Source organism: Camellia sinensis, chromosome 11 (genome assembly GCF_055761805.1).
Source record: "Camellia sinensis isolate YWXY chromosome 11, ASM5576180v1, whole genome shotgun sequence".
NCBI classification, from domain to species: Eukaryota; Viridiplantae; Streptophyta; class Magnoliopsida; order Ericales; family Theaceae; genus Camellia; species Camellia sinensis.
The window spans coordinates 142,621,293-142,647,957 of record NC_138971.1 but is presented as its reverse complement, the minus strand read 5'-3'; the positions used below and the strand labels follow the sequence as shown (position 1 = coordinate 142,647,957).

Below are 26,665 nucleotides of genomic sequence, written 5' to 3'. Positions count from 1 at the left end.
CACTGCTGGAAATGAGGGTTTTAGCGGCGTTTAAAAAACGCCGCTATATGTCTTAAAAACGCCGTTAAATCTTTTTGTGACGTTTGATACCAAACGCCGAAGATGCGGCCGTCGCTATAACTTTATGACGCTTTAGAAACGTCACTATATGACTATAGGCGGCGTTTCTAAAAACGCCGCTAAAAGTTCTACTAACGGTAATATGACGTCACCATACTATTTAGCGACGTTTTTAAAACGCCGCCGTATCTCTATTTTCAAAAAAAAATATCCAAACATCGATGTAATATTTAGCGACAGTTTTAGAAATGCCGTGATAGTCTTTTTTTTTTTAATTGTGCTAATTTTATATGATTGAACTAAAAAATACATGTAATTAAACTAAAAAATAGCATTAATATGAAATAATAACTCCCATTCAAAATGCAACATTAATTCACTTTCTCATTCAATTTAATATCCAATCACCATTAATAACAAAATAACATATCCAAAAGTGAATTGTAACCAACAAGAAGGTTGACTGAATTGTAAGCAAGTGGCCAACAGCTTTTCAGGAAAATAAATGAGGAGGTACTGAGCTCAGGACAAGGAATGCAACAAAAAACGGGAGTGAGATTAATCTGATGACTTCACATTCATGCTGATCTTGAACTGGCCAAGTCCTCCAGATCTTGGTGACAGGCCTTCATATAAAGCCCCAAGCATACGCCTGAAAGTAAAACAAAGGAATAAAAAGTATTTCAGAATGAATAAACACAAAATCAAGCCACAATTGACAACAAGATAGAAGCAGCAACAAAAACCAACCACAGAGCAAAGCTTACCCCTTCAACAATCTGTGGATGGATCTTAGAAGAGCTACATGAATCTCCCCTAACAACATTGGATCCTAAAAATAGTAGGGAGCAGCTAAAACAATAAGATGAGAGTAAGGATAAAGCAAATAGTCTAAAGGCAAAATTAAATACAAGGATCTCAAGAACTTACATAATCATGAAAAGCTTGAATAAATTCATCCAGCATAAATGGCCAAAGCCCCAGAACGTCAGCAAAATTTATTAAAAATCTCCAGACCTAAAAATCAATTCACAGGTAATAACATTAGAATGATCACAATACCTCCATAAGCATCACCATTAGATCTAGTCCATATGTTGCTTGAAAAATTGTAGTTCAATCAACATTTAGTCAGTCTTAATTTTTTGTCTTCCTTACATTTTCAACTAGATGATGCAGCTCAAGTCTGTTCTTGCCACCCCAAAGTTGACTGTGTGAAGTCTAAATCTAAACCAACAGGGCCCAAGAAGCACAATCAATAGGATCAAAGGAACAGTATGAAAAATTTTTAGAATTCAAGGTTTCCTCTAATCTTATCATCTCAAAAACTAACCTACCCTGGAAACTACAGACTGATTTGTTACTATTAGCTAAATATGTTGCGACTCAAAGGGTGAATCCTCCGCTGTATCAGGTCTTGTCACAGGGTTCCTCTGTTAGTTTCTGTTTATGGCCTTGGTCCTCCATGTAACAAAATAACTTACAAAAAAAATTAATAATAAAAAGAAAAGATAATGGAATACCTTGTATAAGTAATGCCGATGTATTGAGACTTGGACAAGTTTCTTATAGACTTCCATTCTGATGATTGCTAAGATACGCTTCTACCTGCCCTGTTGCTACCAATATAAGTCCTACAATGCAAAATCACAACTGTTAAGATAGAAGATAGATAGATCATTAGGAAAAAGATTATACTAGAATAAAAATACAGTTAATCAACTTTTCTTTATGGAATTGTATACAAGGCATCAAATTAAAGCAATCTGCTGGCTTTTACATGTGGCAATTCGTCGACTGGGAAGCAAATAGCACGACATGAATCTACAAGCAAGTGCTTTAGAAAAATGTACTAGAAATTTCAGTTAGTCATCATTGTTGATTTTTGTACAGAAAATGGTAGTTTTCCGGTTATCGCCCGACCTCAATTAAATTTAAGTTAATCATGTTATTTCTTATCACCACATCTCAGGTTCTCCTCGGTTTTCCTCTATTTTTTTTTTAATCACCCTCCACATGGATCAAATTACTCCTCAATTCACATGTTCAACTTAATAGGAATCGTGCAATCACACAACCATCTTGATACTTTTCCACTTTTTTGTACAACTAGTCACCTCATCCACATAGAACTAGTTTCCTATTTCAAAATCCATTTCTCCTAATCATTCTATTCTTAAGGAGAGCTAAAATTTCTTATCTTTCAAAAAAAAATGTATTAGAAAAAAAAATCAAAGGGGATGCCACTCATGTAGAAAAAGAAGAAAAAACAAAGCAAAACAAAACAAATCAGGAAAAGACACACACACGAAAAAATAAAGGCATATATATCACCTCTGATATCAAAAGACTCTACAAAATTCACAAATTGAGTAAGGCTCAAGGCAACAATTCCCATGACCCAACTACATGAATGCCACCTGTATATCATGTGCATCTTGAACCATATATGTAACCAGAGTCAACACACAATCAGTCAACAAAAAATTCAACCAATGATCTGGTCTAGAAGGTCTTTAAAAACTTGGTTTTTCATGTTATGTAAACTATGTTTTAAATAATGTGATTCGCAAAACAAGAGAATTCCCTTTCGAATACAAACAAATTATTGAAGATGTGTGACCTATTGGGAAGAAAAATATACGAACAAAAAGAAGATGCCACACACCAAAAAACTAAGGCAAAAAAGAAGAAGAGAGAGATTCCATAAAACTTACCTTCAATGCCTCCCATGCAGTAGCATGATCTTCTGGTGCCTGCACAAGGAACAATGAAATAACACATTGTCCTAAAAAACATTTGATAGAATATCCAACATACAACTAGCAAAGGCCCAATACCAATTTTGCAGTTTCATCTTCAAGGTCTGAAGCTGCAATCCAGTCAACTGATGGCTTCAATGAACACGCAATACAAGCATGCAGATAGAGAAAAACGTGGGGTGCCCTTAAAATAATTCATAGCCACATCACTACTTGAAAGGGAAAAATCGTAGATATTTGGTATATTTACATAGCAGATAGCTTTGAAAAGAAAGAGCATTCATGGTAAAAACAAACACTCATCATCCTATTGTCCTAACAGTTGATGAAACAGAGCTTCTTATTCCTAGAGAACAAGTTTATCAGAAATTTCTTGCCACAAGCCTAAGATCCTACAATCAATTTTAACAGCTTTTTCCTTGGGCTATATTTCGATCATTAACTTGTGGTGGGAAAAGTCAAGAAGAAAATGAAGTGAAATAAGACTCTTTTTTTTTCCACTTGATAAATCCATGATCTGACCATAACACTAATTTGTGTTGGTGTGATCGTGCAGGTTTGTCACTTCTGAAATCCCAACTAGAGAATAACAGCCGTTCTGAACAAGCATAGAGGATATCAAAACCATTCAAAAGCAGCATAAATTTGATTTGGAAATCATATCCCACGACTGCTGCGTATTTCACTGTGTCAGTGGTTTGTGGATCCAACGCCAACTCTTGATCAATTTGAAGAATACCTTTTCCTAGTAGTATTTCCTGGTAATAAGAATTATCCACAACATAGGCACTCACAGGGTTCTCATCAAGATCAGCAGTGTTATCAACTGTTGCATTTTGAGGACACCGAGATTTCAAAATCTCTAACAGCACGAGATTCATGATCGGGTCAGGCTTTCCACTGTTTTGAAAATTATAGAGACGATCTTCGAAGAGTGAACAATGTGCAACTCCAACAGTGTGACCACCTATATAAAATAGTCAGTTAGTCATTAACAAACAATTGATTTGTCGTGCATATATCAAATAAATCACTTGAGAAGCAGTGATGACAGCACTATATTCGAAGCATTTTGTTGTGAAATTTTACTGTTTAGCATTACTAGATGAGAAATAAAGGCGGCGAAGGTAAATTACCAAGAAGATAAACCATGTCGATGACATCAAGTCCTTTATTGGCAAATACATTGATGGAATCAGACACGGATATAAAAGGAGCTGGGAGATCCACATTTTGAGCTAGAGATACAAGACCGTCTCTTCACCCTGTTTGCACCGCGTATCTATTTCCTCCAGCCTACATGTACCCAACCCAATATAAACCACCATTGTAAGTTATCACATCATTATATGTTGATTAATAGCAGAGAGAGAGAGAGAGAGAGAGAGGACACATTACTCACCAAAGACACTACATCTCTGGCAGCCATAACAATGATATCAGCACATGAAACTACTCCAGGACACACTGCCTCAACAGCAGCTTTTGCTGCATCAATAATGTGAAAGCCCCTTACACTTAGATTAGGAAATGCAGTTTTCTCGCTGTTGCTCCCATCTAGTAGGATTGATGCATCACATCCCTTTTCATTGTTTAAACCCAAATAAATAAATAATAAATCAAAGTTAGTGTAACAAAATTCAAATTGAACATCTACATGTAAAATGAACATCTACCACATTAATCAATATCCTAGAACAGTTTCTTCTATTTTTCTCATTAGATATCATAGACCAATTCTATTAATAACAGTTGAACCTGATAAATAATCAAGCATTACAACAATGTCTTCATGTATAGCAACTACTCATGTATACTCAAGCAAATTGATAAGTCAAGCAAACAATGAATGAGCTTTTCCCACAAGTGTCACACTAAAACTGAAGAAGCTTCCAAAGAACAAACTAAAGATAAACTCACTCAGTTATAGTAATTCATTCAGAATCATTACACCAAAGCAAGTTGATTAGCCAATGTTAAAACCCTTGAATAAACTAACTTACAAACTATAAAGCCAGAACGATAAATAAAACAAAATACCACATAAATAAAGAACTCATTTTTGATGAATAATATTGACGTCTTCAAATATTGAATGTTCACTAAATCAAACATACAGCAGAAAAAAATGTATCCAATCCTTGACATATACACACAAATTTCATATGCACAAACAAAATACATACAAAACACTGATGATCATGGACGAGAGAGAGGGAGAGAGAGAGAGAGAGAGAGAGAGAGAGAGAGAGGGTACCTCTTTATTCAAAATTATGATTCTTATCTTCTCACAGAGATTGAAAACCCTAAAGAACAAAATCCACATAAATATCAAAACGCCAACCCCCCAAAAAAGAAACGAGAAAGAAAACAAAAGAAGAAACAACAATTGAAAAAATAAATAAATAAATAAAAATTATAATCTTGAGTCACGTATCGATTTTTTCTTTTAACTGGAATCACGGATCGATCAATTTCAATTTCATAGTTCTTGGTTACAATTTCAATTTCAATAACCAAATCGAGAGAGACGGAAGGAAGAGCTTGTGAGAGACAGAGAATCGATACCTCGCTGGTGCAGATGATGGTGGCGGTGGAGCTTCGAAATCAGAGATTCAGATGAAATCGAAATCAGAGAAATCGAGCCGGTGCAGACGGTGCTGGCGGTGGAGATTCGAAATCGAAATTGCTCTGAATCTCAAAGATGAATCTGTGAGAATGATAAGGGCTTAGAGGGGGTTGAGAGAGGCGAGATTTGAAGCCGTGAGGATTCCAAATAAGATGAACTTCGAAATCAAAATCAAAATAGCCAAGATGAATCACCGAGATTGTATCATTCTGAGATGAATTGATCCATTGAGATGAATCGATCCATTGAGAGGGTTGAGAGAGAGAGCGAACGAGAGAGTGATTGAGTAAAAGATCAGGGATACAAAATGAGTGAGTGAGAGATTAGGACTTCAGAGGCTCGCCCATTTAAGGGAGAAAGAGAGAGGACATTTGAAGGCGCTTTAAGACGCCTTCTGTTATTGAAACGGTACCGTTTTAATATTTTAAAAAAGTGACGTTTAAAAAATGCCGTCGAATGTCATAAAACATGGCGTTTAATAAAACGCCATTAAATGAATGTCGTCGAAACTCATGTTTCCTGTAGTGGATGCTAAAGCATAAAACTTACCGAGTACTCCAAGCCAAAACAGAAGCTAATTAGAAATCCATGCATGATCCTAATTATACGGAAATGCCTAATGCAACACATGCAAAAATGCAACTATAGCAGGCTCGGCTATTCTAAACATGGCATATGAAATGCTACAGCTAACATGTATTCAACTTGGAATTGAAAATACAATACAGTTAGTATGATGCGCTGAGCCCGGTGCATGCAAAACAGATGAATGAATGCAAACATGCTATCATACTGTATGCTAATTGAAACATGCCCTAATCTAACCATCATAAGCGGGTAAATAAAAGGGAGAAAGACGTGGGGTTGGAAGACATGCATCACACACACGCACACTTATTACAACGTTGCCCTCGCGCAGAGGGTCCGAATAAATAATATACAGTCCCAAATGAATAAATAATACAGTCTCGAATAAATACAAGAGTCCTAATTAATTTACAAATTAATCTAAGAAAGCTATAAACTGGCATGCAAGCCAGGGACTGCCTCGACTCTGATGAATGATGTATGTTTGGGCTGCCTTGCGCGGAAATCCACTAGGATGCCCCAATTAGCCTCTGTTTTGCAATTATTCTTGGAAAGCGCGCCAAGCTCCAGAAGGTTGCTAATTCTTGATTTGCTGCAACAGAGAGCAGGAAAGGGGCATAGCAATGTATTTTCACATATGTATGCATGTCTCGATCCTCGTGCCACCAATCACGCATCTCGATGCATGATGGCCGAGGGGTCGAATTGTGCAACTCAATATAGAATGAATGCACATGAAAACACAACAAGACCTGACTCCATCATGGATAATCCGGAGTGTCGGTGATTGGGAATTGAAACACGTTCCGTCACTCGAAGTACGAAACGTCCTTCGTTTCCCGTGCTCGGGCTAACTCCTATCCCAAGCACAATGCAATATGCATGATTTGCATGAAATGCAACTAAGATACAACCTAACATACACAATGCTATGAAATGGCATACACGATGCACGAGATAACATGGCATACACAATGCGCTAACATACAACCTAGCATACGCAATGCTATGAAATGAAATGGCATACACAATGCATAATGGACTTACACCAACATGAGTGGACCTCAGCCACACTCACATAAGAGGCCATAAGATGAAAATGAGACACTCGAAATGCGTGCACACATGCACGCAAACCGAGGACCGACCCTAAGGCACCAAATGCCACTCTAACAAGACATGGCAAGGCATGGAATATGGCATACAAGCATGCAAATTTCAGTGCTAAAATATGACTCGAAACAGCCCCGAATCATGACAATATAGCACCCGATGCATGAAATGGTCCCGAAATGCAAGATTAAGCACATGAAATGACTTGTAGCTACATCAAGCATGCATTATTTGTACATGAAGTATGAATACAGATTCAAGGAAGCCCCAAAACAAAAATTTTTACAGTTTTAAGCAAGGCCAAACAGCAAACACAAATAGGGCTAAACCGATGCGCAAAAATGGCCCTAAATGTGAGATAAAGAAGCAAGTCACAGCTGCTTTCCCCAAACAGATGAGGGCCCTTCAACAATGTTGAAGAGGGGCCCAAAATATGACCTTTTACAGTTTATGACCGGGCCAAAAACAGTACAAAAGCATGCTCAAAATACTATGCAAAACAAGGCCAAAAAGAGAGCTATAACACAAAGTACAAGAAGGATGCTTCAAACAGTAAAATACCCTTAATTAAATATGAAGAGGGGGTCAAAATAAGGCCATTTATAGTTTGGACCAGAGCCCAAAAACAGAAGCACAAGAGGCTAATGAATCATGCAAAAATGAGGCCGAAAGAGGGATATAAAGGCAAGTGGCAAATGGAAGCCACAAACAGTGATGAACCCTTCAACAATGTTGAAGAAGGACTCAAAATAAGCTTCTTTACAGTTTGGCTCGGAGCCCAGAAATGCTTAAAAACAGGGCTAATATATCATGCAAGAATAGGCCCTAAAAGAGAGGTAAAGAACAAAGGGGGAGAAGAAGACTTCAAACAGCAAAAAGTTCTTATTCAAACATGAAGATGACCTTAAAATATGATCTTTTTCAGTTTGGATCGAAGTCCAAAAATACTTGCGAGTAAAGCTAAACAATCAAGCAAAAAAGTGCAAGTTTAAGGGAAATAGGGACTCACCCTTGAAGAACAACTTTCCAGCAGCTTTTAGTCCGAAAATTTGAGCTTTCAACCTCTTCAAATGTCCTCCAAGGTACTGAAATGAGTAATGGAGGTGATAGGCTAGGGGTTGTAGTGTAAAAAATGGTCCAAGAACAAAGGGTTTTGGAGCTTGGAAGAGAGAGAGAGAGAGAGAGATTTAATGAGAGAGCTTAAAACCAAAATTTTCTAACCCCAAAACACAGCTGGGAGCTGCTGGTTTTATAAGCGAAAGAGGTGGAAAAGAGGGGGAAAAATGGGGGGGAAATTGAAATTCAAATTTCCCCCCAAAAAGGCCAAAAAGTGGGATATAAAGGCAAGTGGTAGCTGCTGGACCCAAATGGCCGAGAGCCCTTCAACAAAGTTGAAGAGGGGCTAAAAAAAGACACTTTGTAGTTTATGACCAAGTCCGAAACAGCTCACAAGTAAGCCTAAAATACCGTGCAAAAATAGGCCTAAAAGAGCGTTAAAGAAGCAAGTGATAGGAGGAGATCTCAAACAGCAAAAAGTCCTTAATCAAACATTAAAAGGACCTCAAAATATGACTATATCAAGTTCGGGTCGGAGCCCAAAAATGCAGAATGAAGGTTCGGAAGCCAAAACACGCAGTTCGGGGCCCCGAAAGTGGGCTGTTAAGCACCGGAAGTGGTGTCCGACCACGAAGTTGGTCTCTCGGACCGCAGTGTCCCTCAAAAGGGAGTAAATAAGATGTATGCCAAGAACCGGAGCAAACAGAGATGGTTAAGCGGTCCCGAACCGAGGCACACGGCCAATGGCTTCGAAAAATCGGAAACCAGACTCCAAACGGGCAAAATGGCCTACGACCACGAAACGTAGCCTACGGCCACTGAGAGATGATCTACGAGACCTCTCCCTCCCTTCGGGAAGAGAAAACAGAGAAAACAGAGCCTGGTTCGCAAACCGAGGCAAAGCATGAAAGAGTCCGGAAGTCCGGAGGCAAGGCTCGCAGTCGAGACTCTGAAACCCCTGAACGAGCACAATATGCAACATCACCAAGCACTCAATCGGTGACATCTGAGTGTTAAGGTCGGTCAAAAATGGAGTGTCTACAGTTTCCCCTCTTTGAAAGAACTCGAAAGTCATAAGTGACGGGAGTGAATGTCAAAGCCCAGAGACGACCCATTTTTGACAAGGCCGAAGACTTAGACAAACAGGCAAGATAAACAGAGATGCGCCCGCAGGCATGCCCGCAGGCAGGGGGCAAAATGCAACCGACAATGCAAGAAGCCGAAGGTACTTCATGATCATGCAAATGTCGTAAGCTGTAATGAAGCACATATTCACAATAAATGCGACAGTTTTAAACGAGAAGGCAAATCAAACTACATTTCATGCAGTTATGGTGCAATCTTAGCGAGCATGTGTGATAGATACACAAAAGTGAAGAGAGTGTGCTGGGTACACTATATGAATAAAGTGTGATTGATACACTAAGTGAAGCAAAGTGTGATGGATACATAAAGTGAACAGAGTGTGATTGATACACTGAAGGCGAACACAGAGTGTGATAGATGCACTACGTGAAGCAGAGTATGATGGATATACAAAAAGTGAACGCAAAGTGTGATGGATGCACTAAGTGAACAGAGTGTGATTGATACACTAAAGGTGAACACAAAGTGTGATAGATGCACTATGTGAACAAAGTGTGATTGATACACTAAAAGTGAACGCAAAGTGTGATAGATGCACTTAGTGAATAGAGTATGATAGATATACTGAAAATGAACACAAAGTGTGATAGATGCACAATGTGAGGAGAGTATGATTGATACACTGAAGGTGAACTAAAAGTGAACATAAAGTGTGATAGATGCACTTAGTGAACAAGTGTGATGGATACACAAAAGGTGAACACAAAGTGTGATAGATGCACTAAGTGAACAGAGTATGATTGATATACTAAATGTGAACACGAAGTGTGATAGATGCACTTAGTGAACAGAGTATGATTGATATACTGAAAATGAATAAAAAGTGTGATAGATGCACTTAGTGAACGGAGTATGATTGATATACTGAAAATGAACACAAAGTGTGATAGATGCACAATGTGAGCAGAGTATGATTGATATACTAAATGTGAACACGAAGTGTAATAGATGCACTTAGTGAACAGAGTATGATTGATATACTGAAAATGAACACAAAATGTGATAGATGCACAATGTGAGCAGAGTATGATTGATATACTAAATGTGAACACGAAGTGTGATAGATGCACTTAGTGAACGATGTATGATTGATATACTGAAAATGAACACAAAGTGTGATAGATGCACAATGTGAGCAGAGTATGATTGATATACTAAATGTGAACACGAAGTGTGATAGATGCACTTAGTGAACAGAGTATGATTGATATACTGAAAATGAACACAAAGTGTGATAGATGCACAATGTGAGCAGAGTATGATTGATATACTAAATGTGAACACGAAGTGTGATAGATGCACTTAGTGAACGATGTATGATTGATATATTGAAAATGAACACAAAGTGTGATAGATGCACAATGTGAGCAGAGTATGATTGATATACTAAATGTGAACACGAAGTGTGATAGATGCACTATGTGAACTGGTGTGATTGATACACTAAAAATGAACACAAAGTGTGATAGATGCACAATGTGAGCAGAGTATGATTGATATACTAAATGTAAACACGAAGTGTGATAGATGCACTATGTGAACTGGTGTGATTGATACACTAAAAATGAACACAAAGTGTGATAGATGCACAATGTGAGCAGAGTATGATTGATATACTAAATGTGAACATGAAGTGTGATAGATGCACTATGTGAACTGGTGTGATTGATACACTAAAAATGAACACAAAGTGTGATAGATGCACAATGTGAGCAGAATATGATTGATATACTAAATGTGAACACGAAGTGTGATAGATGCACTTAGTGAACAGAGTATGATTGATATACTGAAAATGAACACAAAGTGTGATAGATGCACTTAGTGAGCAGAGTATGATTGATATACTAAATGTGAACACGAAGTGTGATAGATGCACTATGTGAACTGGTGTGATTGATACACTAAAAGTGAACACAAAGTGTGATAGATGCACAATGTGAGCAGAGTATGATTGATATACTAAATGTGAACACGAAGTGTGATAGATGCACTATGTGAACTGGTGTGATCGATACACTAAAAATGAACACAAAGTGTGATAGATGCACAATGTGAGCAGAGTATGATTGATGTACTAAATGTGAACACGAAGTGTGATAGATGCACTATGTGAATTGGTGTGATTGATACACTAAAAATGAACACAAAGTGTGATAGATGCACAATGTGAGCAGAGTATGATTGATACACTAAAGAAATGAAGTGTGATTGATACACTAACTAAAGGATCTCAAACGGAACTTCTTTGAAGGAACCGTACATACAATATCGTGCCTGAATGAGAAAGAAACTTGATAGGTACAATGCAATACAATGCATGATGTTTAAGGAATGCAATAAACAAGCGTAACGGCGCTTTAGAAAGCACCTCATGGGGTGAGTGGCGATGAACCGCTTCGCTCTGATGGGGATCTCCCCTCGTGCTCTTCGAACACTTACCTTCAACTCACAGTACAAAGGCTCTAAAATACTGACAAGGATTCTTTACGTAGAACACTTTGGATGTTGCCTTTCTTCTCGATCACATTCGCAACTTTCCCTATTCTCTAACGGGGTGACAGACTAGGTTGGTTCAGTATCCAGAATTGAGGTGCATACACGCTATCTCAACCTATGGGGCTTCCATACAGATTTCAAGCCGAGGACACGCCTCTGGGTATTTAAACCAGACTTTAGTCCCGGAAATCCCGAACCTTTACGTTCTAGGCATCAGCCATTCGAACTCTAGTTTCCACCGTCGCAGTTGGTCTCCGAGGAACTCATTGCGAACACAACCAAGATGTCTCTGGCAGGGAATGGTACTCAGGGAGAGCACTTCTGATCGCCATTTTGGCTTGAAGCAGACTTGATCTTGAGCTTGAGGTAGAGGCACACTCATACTTCGGAGCTTTGGCAAGACTTGAAGGGGTACACACGGAATGTAGTCTTGGAACTTACTGAAGTTGAAACAAACTCAGATACCCGACATTTTCCTCTTTTGCTTTTGCTTTGCAGTCCGGAACCATATATAGCTTCAGATAGGTCCTGGTTCTACTGTTCTGACGTGACTTGGGTTGAATCCTGCGATTTTATGAAAGAACAAATTCTGTTTTGTACAAATGTGGAGAACGGCACGGCACTCGGAGCACAAAACGATTTTATTTTTGAAATTGAGAGATGAGTTTTCGACCAAGTATTGAGCCTACGACTGAACACAGCAAAACGACTCAACAAGGAAATAAAAGGCACACAACCTAGACATATCGAGTAACACTCGAAACGACTCAAAACAAGAATCGAGATAAAACAAAAAGACACGACACGCAGACGTGCATAGGGAGCCTGTTTCACCGGGTAGTGTTTCTCGCTCTTTCTCATTTGTGATTCTCACATCACTCGGCCCTCAGGCTCTGTTTTTTTGAAAAAGCCCTCTTCTCACTTTTTCTCTCATCGCACATCTCTCTATTCTTCAATCTCTCATTTTTCATCCCTCCCCTGGGTGGTTGATGGATGAACAACAAATTGTGGGCTCGTGCCTCTAGCATTCTGCTAGATTCTTCTTTTCCTGCGCGCAGCTAGTGAGTTCCTCTCTCAGAGGGGTTGTGCTACAACAGGATGTGTAGCAAATCTGCAGCTAACATCGGTTGATGATGCTCTGTCGGGGAGTTTGGACGTGGTTAGACCTGTCCAGATGAGGAAGTGGAATATCTTGCCCCATTCTAGTTCGTGCTTCGCACTTTGCTTGATACCTCGTTTCTTGGAGGATGTGAGAGCTTTCTGCCCTTTGTTGTGCCTGGCAAATACGGTGCCCTTTCCGACAAGTAGAGTGCCCTTTCTGGCAAGTATTTTGACAAAGGGGAAAAGACAGAACACCTGACTCAACTGTGCCCCTAGTTCATCATTTTGACCATTTTTTGTTTTTGCTTTCTACTAAAACAGTTTTGACCAACATGAGAGTTAGATTAACGCGCTTGTTCGATTTTCTGATTTAAAATCATGCAAGTTAGGCTGTGAGCACTGAGAGTTTTCCTTTTTTGGGTCCGAGAAATGGTCCAGTTTTGAAAATGGAATATTTTTCGAGAAGATTAGTCAACCTCAGTAAAAATTCTCAAAAACTATTTTTGCAAACGACCACTGCTCAACGAGCACGGAACCTACTCTCGAGATGCACAACCTCGGATTCGAAGGAAAATTGCCCTTTGCTTGAGGGGAACTGCATGGCAACGGAAAGTTGCCCCTTGTTTGAACGGCACCGCAGCGCATTGAATGGCAACGGAAAGTTGCCCCTTGTCTGAATGGCACCGCAGCGCATTAAATGGCAACGGAAAGTTGCCCCTTGTCTGAATGGCCCCGCAGCGCATTGTAGTCAGTCCTCAGAGTGACGAACACAACCAAATTCTCGGATATAGAGAAAGCGAAGATGATCAAAACCATTACATGGGCACAGTCAATTTGAAGTGTTTTACGGCTGGACTTCAGAATGAAGTTGCCCACGTATCCCAAAGATGGGAATCAAGCCTCACGTAGTTCGGGGTTAAGGTACACTCGGGTATTAACCTCTCCTTTTTAGGCTCTAACTTTTGCTAAGGCGCCCGTTGCGGGTTTTCGACCTTGCGAGCTTTGTTCTTTTTTTGTTTCAATTTTTGTATTTTTTCATTCTTTTTCATTCTTTTTCGATTTTTCTTTTTTTTTTTTGTTCTTTTCTTTGCATTTTTCTTTTTTGTTCTTTTCTCTTTTTTGTTCTTTTTCTTCTTTTCTTGCTCTAACTTTTGCCTGGGTCGCCCTTCCGGGTTTTCGGCCCAGCGAGCCTCTCAAGGGTAAAAGTGTAGCTTTATCCATGTCCAATGGTTTTGAGATCCTGAAGTCGTCTGAATCCAGGAGAATGGCTGCTGTATTGATTCGCTGAAGAACCCATCTTCGGTTCTTCGAGCACATCAGACATTTTTGTCCCTAGTTAGAGGGGTGCTTCTGTTCTAGCTTTACAAGCTTCTTCTGATGAGATCTGATCTTCTTGATCTGACTTTGGTGCCTCTTGATCGAGGGCTGCTTCCAATCTGGCCACACAGGCCTACCTTTATGGTCGATCGTTGAACACTTCGAATTGTGGTTCAAGGTTTTAAAGCAAGGACTTAAGTTTTGAGGCTGAGAGCGATCCTAAGCTGTACAATCTCGAGAGCGATTCCACACAAGTCTTCGCAAGATCGCGCAAAACATTTTGTTTTTGAAAGTTTTTAAAGAAGCGACAAATCGCTCGCACTGAAGATAGTGTGGAACCAGTCTGGATCAAGCCAGGGTCCTTCTCAATACTCACGCTGACAAGCATGATTTCAATCATTAAGGGCTTAGCACGCCTTTCTTTCTCTTGAATGATCAAAGTTTTGCAAAACCCGAGGAATTCCTTCCTCTTCGTTTTCACCGCAGTGTTCGAAAAGTTTTGAAAAACTTAGGTCGATGCAATGAATTCAAAGCACAGAAAAGACAGCTTCTAATCAAATACTACCATCTCATTTGGAATTTCTGGTACAACTGGCACAAGGCAGAAGCAAATGCGAGAGCGTGAAAATCACTGCTGTTTCATTCAAAATCTGTTGGCACAACTGGCTCCCCGGCAGAAACAGACTCAAAAGAAAACAAAAGGACAAACACAAAACAAAATAGTGATATCCGAGGTAACGCCCCCCGGAATCACCCGACTCCTACACAACAGGGCTGACTCGATACAACAAGACAAACCCAAAACAAAAGAGACTGACTCAAAACAAAAAGACAGACTCAAAAACAACAAGACTGACCCAATACCCAAGTCAGAAACTGGCATTCACAAATGCTCAAAACAGTGCCTGTCCTTCCCACATTTGGGGTAAATCGAGTGCCACCCGCAGCTGGTTCAACCTCTGATCAGATCATATTATCCCCCCACAAATTCACTGATCAAGTGCCGATAGACTTTGTAGGACTTGGTGCGGCAATGACCCCGTTGTCGAACAGATCTTGTACATCATGGCACAGACGAAAGCAACTGTCGGTGTCATGACCGGTTTGTTGATGGTAGGCGCAGTACTTAGTCTGATCATGTTTTGCAGGGATAGGATCGGGTAGGGGCCGTTGTTCCAACGGTTTCAGATGCCCTTTCCGGATTAAGACCTCTAGAGCCTTTGACAAAGGCATATGAAGTGGGGTAAAAACCCTCTTGACTCGAGGTGGGTATTTGGTTCCTTGTGAGCTACTTCCGGACGGACCGGTGAATGGGGTAGCTGTTTTTTATACGGTGGTGGTAACCATGCCCACATCAGAAGATCTTGCAGCTGCATCACCACTGGTGGTTGTATTTGAACTGCGAGAAAATGCCCTCATGGGCTGCTCTTTCTCCTGGTCAAGAAGGCCCTGCTTCATAGCGTCCTCTATTTGTACCCCCATCTCATGCAGATCAGAAAAGGTAGGGAAGGGGAATACAATCATCTTTTGCATCAGTTTTGGCTGGAGATTGCGCACAATCATCCTGATCTAGTCCTTGTCAGTAGGCCTCAGGGTCATCATCGATGCCTTCGCCCTCCACCGAGTTACGAAATCTGAGAAAGTCTCTTTGGGCTCCTGCCTCGTTGTTTCGAGATCACGAGTTGTAATCTCGATCTGGGTATCGTATGAGTACTGTGCGACAAAGGCCTCAGCCATTTCATCCCAGCTTCGTTTCACTGATTCCTCCAATTTGGCATACCAGATGGCCGCGATTCCTGACAGGGTCCTGCCAAAAAGGGAAAGCTTCTGTAATCTTGTCAAGCCTATCGGGCGCAGAACATCTGAAAACAAACTCAGGTGGACCATGGGATCCCCTGACCCGTCAAAACGGTCGATGTGAGGCATCTTGAAACTGTCCGGCAGTGTCACGGCTGCGTCGGTGTACCCGTCCTCAATGTCCGGGATGGACTTTACCCCCTGGGATTTTTTGAACAACTTTTCAAGCTTGCTCAACTTCAACGCTGTATGGTCTACCTCGAACTCAAAGGGAGAATCCGGCAGGTTGATCGGTGCTTTAGATAGCTGGGGTAGGACCGGGGGCGGAGGTGGCCCTGTCGGAATGTCTGTATCTTCCTGGACATTAGCTGTCTCCCCGGGGGTTGGAATACTTGGCGGGGGGGGGGGGAGCAGATGTTCCTGTTTGCTGCTGCAGCCGGACAATTAAGTCTGCCTGTTGGGCCATGACCGCAGCCTGCTGTTTGGCGAATTCAGCTTGGCGGACAGCATCTTGCTGCATGAGTTTCATACTTTCTTGCATCTGGCACATCATTGCCTCCATCCCTGATGTGTTCTGTTGATCCATCTACCTGACTGGTGGGGTGACTAAAAACTGATAAAAAACTGAGGCCTCAGCCTGGCTATTCACTGGTGGGGTGGATAAGGGCCACTGATCTGGTAACTGCTGAACCGGTGATCTGTGCCTAACTGGCCCCTTTTACCCTGCCTCTGGCGGAGGAACACTGATTTGTCCTTGAACTGAATCTCTGACCTAACAAAGTCTATCAGCACAAGTCCGACGAACCTCGGGGAATATCGGAGTCTTCTGAAGCTATGGTTCCAGGACTACCTAACAAAAGGGAAAACATGCAGCATCTCAGCCTAATTTCACCCGAACAGATATGAGCATAGTTGAATGAGTGTGTTTTCTACTGAATTCTGCCCAAAATTCTGCCGGTGAACTGATACCCTCAGGTAAAACTGATTCCCAGATACTGATGCCCGCAGTCCTGATGCCCAATCTTGCAAACTGTTACATGCATTCCTGTAGGGACACACCCTAAAAGCACATAGCAAGCAAGTGAGAGCCAAAACACCCCTATGTTGGGGTAGGGTTTCCCTGTCCTATTTTGTCAGGAGCTAGGGTTTCACTACGCACTCAGTGGTTTCAAACAACCTAAATCGGGTAAGTAACCTGTCCTAGTTTGGAATGGTCACTATGGATCCGAATATGCACTAGGTCGAATGGTCAAAAAGGGTGCCCCGGTAAAACCGGGGTTTGTGTTCCCATACTGGCAGAGCCCACAATCGGTCAGCCTTATGGTCATGCCTTGACAAGACAAGCCTCCGGCAAACCGTTTAGGAATAGCAGATGGAAAACACGGTGTCCTAGGCGCACCAATGCACATGCAATGAAAAAAAACACATAAGTGTAGTCAAAAACAGATATCATGAGTTCGAGTCAAGTTCTCTAAATCCCCAACAGAGTCGCCAGAAACTGTAGACGTCCCCGAACGCCTCGGGAGGAACGAGCTCCCCGTTCCGTTCGATATTGGGCTCACTACAGCTCAGGACTCTAAAATTGTCACGGTTCTAAATCTGAACCAAAGAGTCCAAATCCAGCAAATCATTTTGAGAAAAACAGATTTTGAAAGAAGTGCCAAACATGGACTGCTTTGCCAGATACAGAATCGCCACCTAAATATTTTATTTTGGAGAAATTTAGGAAACCCTGACTCGTTTGCCTAAGGCCACGTGTCCGTCATCACCAAAGTTGCCTCGGCTCGGGAACTTGGGTAAGATTGGGGAAGGTCACTTCGTGAGCACCCCCGCTCGCCCGATCAAAGATCGGCCTCTACTAACCATGATATCAAGTTTTGAAAACATTGTGTGTTCTTATTCCGGTTATTAGCCTAGATTACTATGTGATACGCACAGCATACAAGTATAGACTGGGTCGCCTGAATTGGAACAAAACATTTCATGTTTGTTTATTTGAAAATGGTTTGATGGTGCTACTCGCAAGTAGGCTAAGACGTGGATTTGCCACCCTCGGGTGGGCTTAGAAAACATGATTTTGCCACTATCTAGTGGGCTTAAAACACATATTTAATGAATTGTTCCAATTCAAATAACCCAACCTTCACCCACAGGCATTCAGGCAGTTATATCACATAAGCATATAGCCTCATGGTAAGCATGCTATTCATGGCAGTCACTCACACGCATGCAAGGATGCTAAAGCATAAAACTTACCGAGTACTCCAAGCCAAAATAGAAGCTAATTAGAAATCCATGCATGATCCTAATTATACGGAAATGCATAATGCAACACATGCAAAAATGCAACTATAGCAGGCTCGGCTATTCTAAACATGGCATATGAAATGCTACAGCTAACATGTATTCAACTTGGAATTGAAAATACAATGCAGTTAGTATGATGCGCCGAGCCCGGTGCGTGCAAAACAGATGAATGAATGCAAACATGCTATCATACTGTATGCTAATTGAAACATGCCCTAATCTAACCATCATAAGCTGGTAAATAAAAGGGAGAAAGACGTGGGGTTGGAAGACATGCATCACACACACGCACACTTATTACAACGTTGCCCTCGCGTAGAGGGTCCGAATAAATAATATACAGTCCCAAATGAATAAATAATACAGTCTCGAATAAATACAAGAGTCCTAATTAATTTACAAATTAATCTAAGAAAGCTATAAACTGGCATGCAAGCCAGGGACTGCCTCGACTCTGATGAATGATGTATGTTTGGGCTGCCTTGCGCGGAAATCCACTGGGATGCCCCAATTAGCCTCTGTTTTGCAATTATTCTTGGAAAGCGCGCCAAGCTCCAGAAGGTTGCTAATTCTTGATTTGCTGCAACAGAGAGCAGGAAAGGGGCAAAGCAATGTATTTTCACATATGTATGCATGTCTCGATCCTCGTGCCACCAATCACGCATCTCGATGCATGATGGCCGAGGGATCGAATTGTGCAACTCAATATAGAATGAATGCACATGAAAACACAACAAGACCTGGCTCCATCATGGATAATCCGGAGTGTCGGTGATTGGGAATTGAGACACGTTCCGTCACTCGAAGTACGAAACGTCCCTCGTTTCCCGTGCTCGGGCTAACTCCTATCCCAAGCACAATGCAATATGCATGATATGCATGAAATGCAACTAAGATACAACCTAACATACACAATGCTATGAAATGGCATACACGATGCACGAGATAACATGGCATACACAATGCGCTAACATACAACCTAGCATACGCAATGCTATGAAATGAAATGGCATACACAATGCATAATGGACTTACACCAACATGAGTGGACCTCAGCCACACTCACATAAGAGGCCATAAGATGAAAATGAGACACTCGAAATGCGTGCACACATGCACGCAAACCGAGGACCGACCCTAAGGCACCAAATGCCACTCTAACAAGACATGGCAAGGCATGGAATATGGCATACACGCATGCAAATTTCAGCGCTAAAATATGACTCGAAACAGCCCCGAATCATGACAATATAGCATCCGATGCATGAAATGGTCCCGAAATGCAAGATTAAGCACATGAAATGACTTGTAGCTACATCAAGCATGCATTATTTGTACATGAAGTATGAAGAAAGATTCAAGGCAGCCCCAAAAAAAACATTTTTACAGTTTTAAGCAAGGCCAAACAGAAAACACAAATAGGGCTAAACCGATGCGCAAAAATGGCCCTAAATGTGAGATAAAGAAGCAAGTCACAGCTGCTTGCCCAAACAAATGAGGGCCCTTCAACAATGTTGAAGAGGGGCCCAAAATATGACCTTTTACAGTTTATGACCGGGCCAAAAACAGTACAAAAGCATTCTCAAAATACTATGCAAAACAAGGCCAAAAAGAGAGCTATAACACAAAGTACAAGAAGGATGCTTCAAACAGTAAAAGACCCTTAATGAAATATGAAGAGGGGGTCAAAATAAGGCCATTTATAGTTCGGACCAGAGCCCAAAAATAGAAGCACAAGAGGCTAATGAATCATGCAAAAACGAGGCCGAAAGAGGGATATAAAGGCAAGTGGAAAATGGAAGCCACAAACAGTGATGAACCCTTCAACAATGTTGAAGAAGGGATCAAAATAAGCTTCTTTACAGTTTGTCTCGGAGCCCAGAAATGCTTAAAAATAGGGCTAACATATCATGCAAGAATAGGCCCTAAAAGAGAGGTAAAGAACAAAGGGGGAGAAGAAGACTTCAAACAGCAAAAAGTTCTTATTCAAACATGAAGATGACCTCAAAATATGATCTTTTTCAGTTTGGATCGAAGTCCAAAAATACTTGCAAGTAAAGCTAAACAATCAAGCAAAAAAGTGCAAGTTTAAGGAAAATAGGGACTCACCCTTGAAGAACAACTTTCCAGCAGCTTTTAGTCCGAAAATCTGAGCTTTCAACCTCTTCAAATGTCCTCCAAGGTACTGAAATGAGTAATGGAGGTGATAGGCTACGGGTTGTAGTGTAAAAAATGGTCAAGAACAAAGGGTTTTGGAGCTTGGAAGAGAAAGAGAGAGAGATTTAATGAGAGAGCTCAAAACCAAAATTTTCTAACCCCAAAACACAGCTGGGAGCTGCTGGTTTTATAAGCAAAAGAGGTGGAAAAGAGAGGGAAAAATGGGGGGAAAATTGAAATTCAAATTTCCCTCCAAAAAGGCCAAAAAGTGGGATATAAAGGCAAGTGATAGCTGCTGGACCCAAATGGCCGAGAGCCCTTCAACAAAGTTGAATAGGGGCTCAAAACAATACACTTTGTAGTTTATGACCAAGTCCGAAACAGCTCACAAGTAAGCCTAAAATACCGTGCAAAAATAGGCCTAAAAGAGCGTTAAAGAAGCAAGTGATGGGAGGAGATCTCAAACAGTAAAAGGTCCTTAATCAAACATTAAAATGACCTCAAAATATGACTATCTCAAGTTCGGGTCGGAGCCCAAAAATGCAGAATGAAGGTTCGGAAGCGAAACCCGAAAGTGGGCTGTTAGGCACCGGAAGTGGTGTCCTACCACGAAGTTATTCTCTCGGACCGCAGTGTCCCTCAAAAGGGAGTAAATAAGATGTATGCCAAGAACCGGAGCAAACAGAGATGGTTAAGCGGTCCCGAACTAAGGCACACGGCCAATGGCTCCGAAAAATCGGAAACCAGACTCCAAACGGGCAAAATGGCCTACGACCACGAAACGTAGCCGACGGCCACTGAGAGATGATCTACGAGACCTCTCCCTCCCTTCGGGAAGAGAAAACAGAGAAAACAGAGCTTGGTTCGCAAACCGAGGCAAAGCATGAAAGAGTCCAGAAGTCCGGAGGCAAGGCTCGCAGCCGAGACTCTAAAACCCCTGAACGAGCACAATATGCAACATCACCAAGCGCTCAATCGGTGACGTCTGAGTCTTAAGGTCGGTCAAAAATGGGGTGTCTACAGTGTGATAAATTTATTCGTCAACTAAAGTTATATATACAGTACTGAATAACTATTTGGTGACGAAAATGACAGTTTTTGGTGATAAAATGTTGTTTTATTGGTGACAAAAAATTTTGTCATCAAAGTAATTTTATTGGTTACGAAATTATTTTTCCTCACGGTGATTTTTAGTGACAAACATTCAATGACAAAACTAGTGACGAAAATATTTCCTCACAAATATCTATAGTGACGAAATTAGCTCTTTGGAGACAAAAAATTTTCGTCATTCAAGACCCAACTTGGTTTCAAGCTCCAAGTTCATACTCGATTCCTTTTAGGATTGCCAAGTCTTGGATTCATGGAAGCCGGGTAAATGAAGAATATGAATCATCATACAATGATTTAGAAGAAACCTTGATTACATTGCAAAGAATTTCAAATTCCTTATTCCATCTTCTGCGGTCAGATGAGTAATTTACTGAATTTTCAAATTGATTTGCAATCACGAACTTCTTCCTTAACATCATTTACTTTAACCGCTATGCACTTATAGTCACCATCATAGAAGAGTTGCTTGGTTTGCTCAAGGTCTCTAATGGCATCCTGATAATTTTTGTAACACGAGCCATATCGGTCTGTGAATGAGTTGTATCTGTTGGACAATCTTCACTGTATTTAAATAAATTAAATTCTGTTGTGTACTAAACAACAACCAGAATATAAAGAAATAAAGGAAATGAGAGAATTTGTTTGATTACAAAAATCAAACTCAAAATAAAAATAAATAAATAAAAACAGATTTTATTTTGTTACAAAAACAAAATTAAAATCTGATTTAAATAAATAATAATAACACTAAAAATAAATTAAATAACTTACTTGATTTAATTTCTTCGAATTATAACCTGATCAAGTCTAGTGTTTGACACTGTGTCCTTAAGACAGATTCGTCCTCTCCACGGTGCTTTCAGAATTTGGACGTCTATCTCCCAGGATGAAATGATCTACTACAAACAATAACAGCAGTACAAATTGATTGCCTTACGAACACACTAAGTGTTTACACTCTTTCACACAAAAATAAAATGCAGCAAAATGAAGAATAGAATTTGCAGAAGTGAAATACGAAATTTCTGGATGATCAATGAATGTCAAAAATCAAATGAGGGTGGTTCTATTTATAGATGCAAAGGTGGCTCTTGGTTTTGAATTGAACATGTATGAAACCTGTTGGTTTTGAATTCAAACAGATTTGAATCTGTTGGGTTATATTTCAAACAAATAACAAAACGGGAAGGGCCCTGTTTGGATGTACAGCAAAGCCAAACCAGTTTATTTCCGATTTAATTTGAATTCTGAATTTTATTTTATACAAAATAAAATTAAATTCAAATGTTTTTGGCCTAAAAAGATTAGTATTGGGCCGAACAAGCCCAACCACACACCACGCACCTGCGCTCAAGCCTAGGCCCAGCCCAGCCGACCAACGGCGCGCGGGGTGATTTTTGGGTCTAATGGGTTTAGCCTATTTTGCCCATAACCTCTCCCTCTAAATCATTTGGGTATCCCTTGGGGCACACCCCAAGTACCAAACCCAAGCCTTATAAACCCATTCAAAACCTCCCACCAAATCAATGTGGGACAAGCCATTTTACAACCTTAAGGAATTTCCACCAAAACTCCATTTCCATGGAACACACTTTGGCTTCAATTTCCCATTCACTCGGTAATGGTTTTGAGCAACCAAATATACCACGTGAATTACAACGCAGCATAGAACGTGTTACCACTTTGATTCGTGAAAATCGATGCACGGGGCCCACCTAAAAAATATACCGAACTTAGGATAAAATTCTAATTTTACCCATAATTTATAACCACTTTCAACAGTATCTGTCCTTCCATGCATCATATATGTTATCATGACGAGAATTAAGAACCCCAAGAATGTCCCTAGCCTTAGAGGATGCTAAGTCAATTGCAATCTCAGTTAGGCCACGAATATCAGCATCTGAAGCACGCCAATCAGATTTCGTAAGCTTCATGCACTCATGCTGATCAATAGTCTTAGAACATATTTGCTTGAGCTTAGTATGTTGTTTAGCAAACGAGGGACCAATCAACATGAACATGAATACAAGAGAAACTAGCATGGAACAACTACCAAAAAACGATGCCATTTGCAATTCTCTATTTCTGGATTTGTTTTTTTTGTTCTTCCCTCTTGGCTAGTATGGGAAGTAGGAGAGGCTCTTATATAGTACTTTTAATTTGAGGGACTCTCAATTAATACATTTGATCTTGTGTTTCACGAACTGCTATTTAGTATTTTAACAGAAAATTTATTTTGAAATTGAAATTTTATTTAATATATTTATTGCATCTTTATAAGTTTATTCTCAATGAATTACCTCGGTTACAGGATGAACTGTTCATATGCATATTGCTATTTTTTATTTCCTTCTTTATTTATTTATTTTTTGGGTGAGAGAACAAATAACCTTTGCTAATTCTTCTTAAAGAAGCAAAATGTGTCTCTTAAAATTTTTGAAAAAAATAAAAAACCATGAAAATTATCTTACTAATTATCAATATAATATGAGATTTTTTTAAAATTAAAAAAATGTGACCGCCCCTACACCCCTAAATCAGTCATTTTTATGTTTAAGCACCATAAAACAAAATCCGTAAATTTGAACTCCTTGCCACAACCCACTATAATTAAGTAATTGGGAGTCACCATCTAAGTAAATATAAATTTTCAAACCACATAAAAAAAATAGAAAAACAACACATGTTTTTGAGACCAAAGATTAATTTGGTAGATGACACATTTCTTATAAAGTCTGATGTTTGGACATGATGCTTGAACGTTTAGGTCTAAAGTGAAACATTTTGGATTGCGATAAATAAAAATAAAATTTATCGACCTCCATAGGTAGCATAGCTGTGAAGGAGTTGGATTGGGATAAGCTGTAAATCTAGGGACTTGGGGTGGCTGCTGTGCGCCTTGCATAGCAGCCACTGTTGTACAGTCAAATCGGCTTATTTTGAAGTCCATTTTGATAATCTGAACCGTTCACATTTTAAAGTACATTGAGTAAAACATACTTGCAAACAATCAAATTAATCAAATATCGTTAACCCTTTCATCCATTCATCCATTTTGATGATCCGAACCGTTCACATTTTGAAGCTTTTTTTTTGTTTCTCTTTTTGTTTCTTTTGCTCATCAAATTTCCAGTTTAATTTTTAATCCAAATACGGTGTGAAAATTGGTAAGTTAGACCATCTCTAATATATTGTGCTATTTCAATCATAGCAAAATTGTATTTTAGCATGATACAATATCAATTTTTTATATTTTAAGAAACTCACTCTAACAGTAAGTAGGTTATTTTTTAACACGTTCACTATATAATTTAATTTCTACTACATGAGTGATTTTGTATACCAAATTATATATTTGCAATGTCTTTAAATTAAACTTTTAATTAAAAAATGTAATCTAATAACTAATATTTATAAAAACTTTGATTCATTAGTTTATCATGATAGCCAACACCCTAATTAATTGAGTTCAATACTACTAGTAGTACCATATGATTCAATCTTCTCAAATCCATTTCAAAGTCAATTGAAAAAAGAAAAAAAAAAAAACCTCCACTGCTAAAGGTGCAAAACATTTCACCTACAGCCATGATTTCAAGCTCCAAGTTCATACTCGATTCCTTTTAGGATTGCCGAGTCTTGGATTCATGGAAGCCGGGTAAATGAAGAATATGAATCGTCATACAATGATTTAGAAGAAACCTTGATTACATCGCAAAGAATTTCAAATTCCTTATTCCATCTTCTGCGGTCAGATGAGTAATTTGCTGAATTTTCAAATTGATTTTTGCAATCACGAACTTCTTTCTTAGCATCATTCACTTGAACCGCTATGCGGTTATAGTCACCATCATAGAAGAGTTTCTTGGTTTGTTCAAGGTTTCTAATGGCATCCTGATAATTTTTGTAACACGAGCCATATCGGTCTGTGAATGAGTTGTATCTGTCCTTCCATGCATCATATCTGTTATCATAACGAGAATTAAGAACCCCAAGAATGTCCCTAGCCTTAGAGGATGCTAAGTCAATTGCAATCTCAGTTAGGCCACGAATATCAGCAACTGAAGCACGCCAATCAGATTTCATAAGCTTTATGCACTCATGCTGATCAATAGTCTTAGAACATATTTGCTTCAGCTTAGTATGTTGTTTAGCAAAGGAGGGACCAATCAACATGAACATGAATACAAGAGAAACTAGCATGGAACAACTACCAAAAAACGATGCCATTTTCAATTCTCTATTTCTGGATTTGTTTTTTTTTTTGTTCTTCCCTCTTGGCTAGTATGGGAAGTAGGAGAGACTCTTATATAGTACTTTTAATTTGAGGGACTCTCAATTAATACATTTGATCTTGTGTTTCACGAACTGCTATTTAGTATTTTAACAGAAAATTTATTTTGAAATTGAAATTTTATTTAATATATTTATTGCATCTTTATAAGTTTCTTCTCAATGAATTACCTCGGTTACAGGATGAACTGTTCATATGCATATTGCTATTTTTTATTTCCTTCTTTATTTATTTATTTTTTGGGTGAGAGAACAAATAACCTTTGCTAATTCTTCTTAAAGAAGCAAAATGTGTCTCTTAAAATTTTTGAAAAAAAAAACCATGAAAATTATCTTACTAATTATCAATATAATATGAGATTTTTTTAAAATTTAAAAAATGTGACCGCCCCTACACCCCTAAATCAGTCATTTTTATGTTTAAGCACCATAAAACAAAATCCGTAAATTTGAACTCCTTGCCACAACCCACTATAATTAAGTAATTGGGAGTCACCATCTAAGTAAATATAAATTTTCAAACCACATAAAAAAAAATAGAAAAACAACACATGTTTTTGAAACCAAAGATTAATTTGGTAGATGACACATTTCTTATAAAGTCTGATGTTTGGACTTGATGCTTGAACGTTTAGGTCTAAAGCGAAACATTTTGGATTGCGATAAATAAAAATAAAATTTATTAACGTCCATAGGTAGCATAGCTGTGAAGGAGTTGGATTGG

At 39.4% G+C, this 26,665-nt stretch overlaps 1 protein-coding gene and 1 pseudogene across 1 annotated transcript; both read right to left on the bottom strand.

Annotated features, from left to right (window-relative positions):
- Nucleotides 1-618: 618 nt before the first annotated feature.
- On the bottom strand, nt 619-23,717 carry LOC145802712 (putative peroxidase 61; annotated as a pseudogene).
- A 1,576-nt stretch (nt 23,718-25,293) lies between these two features.
- Nucleotides 25,294-25,878, bottom strand: LOC145802711 (pectinesterase inhibitor-like). The gene has a single exon (XM_082895475.1). The coding sequence runs from the start codon at nt 25,876-25,878 to the stop codon at nt 25,294-25,296; it is 585 nt and encodes a 194-aa protein (XP_082751601.1).
- Nucleotides 25,879-26,665: the final 787 nt, after the last annotated feature.

What these genes read in the sequence shown, in the direction of transcription:
- LOC145802711 (XM_082895475.1), bottom strand. Translation starts at nt 25,878, where the DNA reads ATGGCATCGTTTTTTGGTAGTTGTTCCATGCTAGTTTCTCTTGTATTC.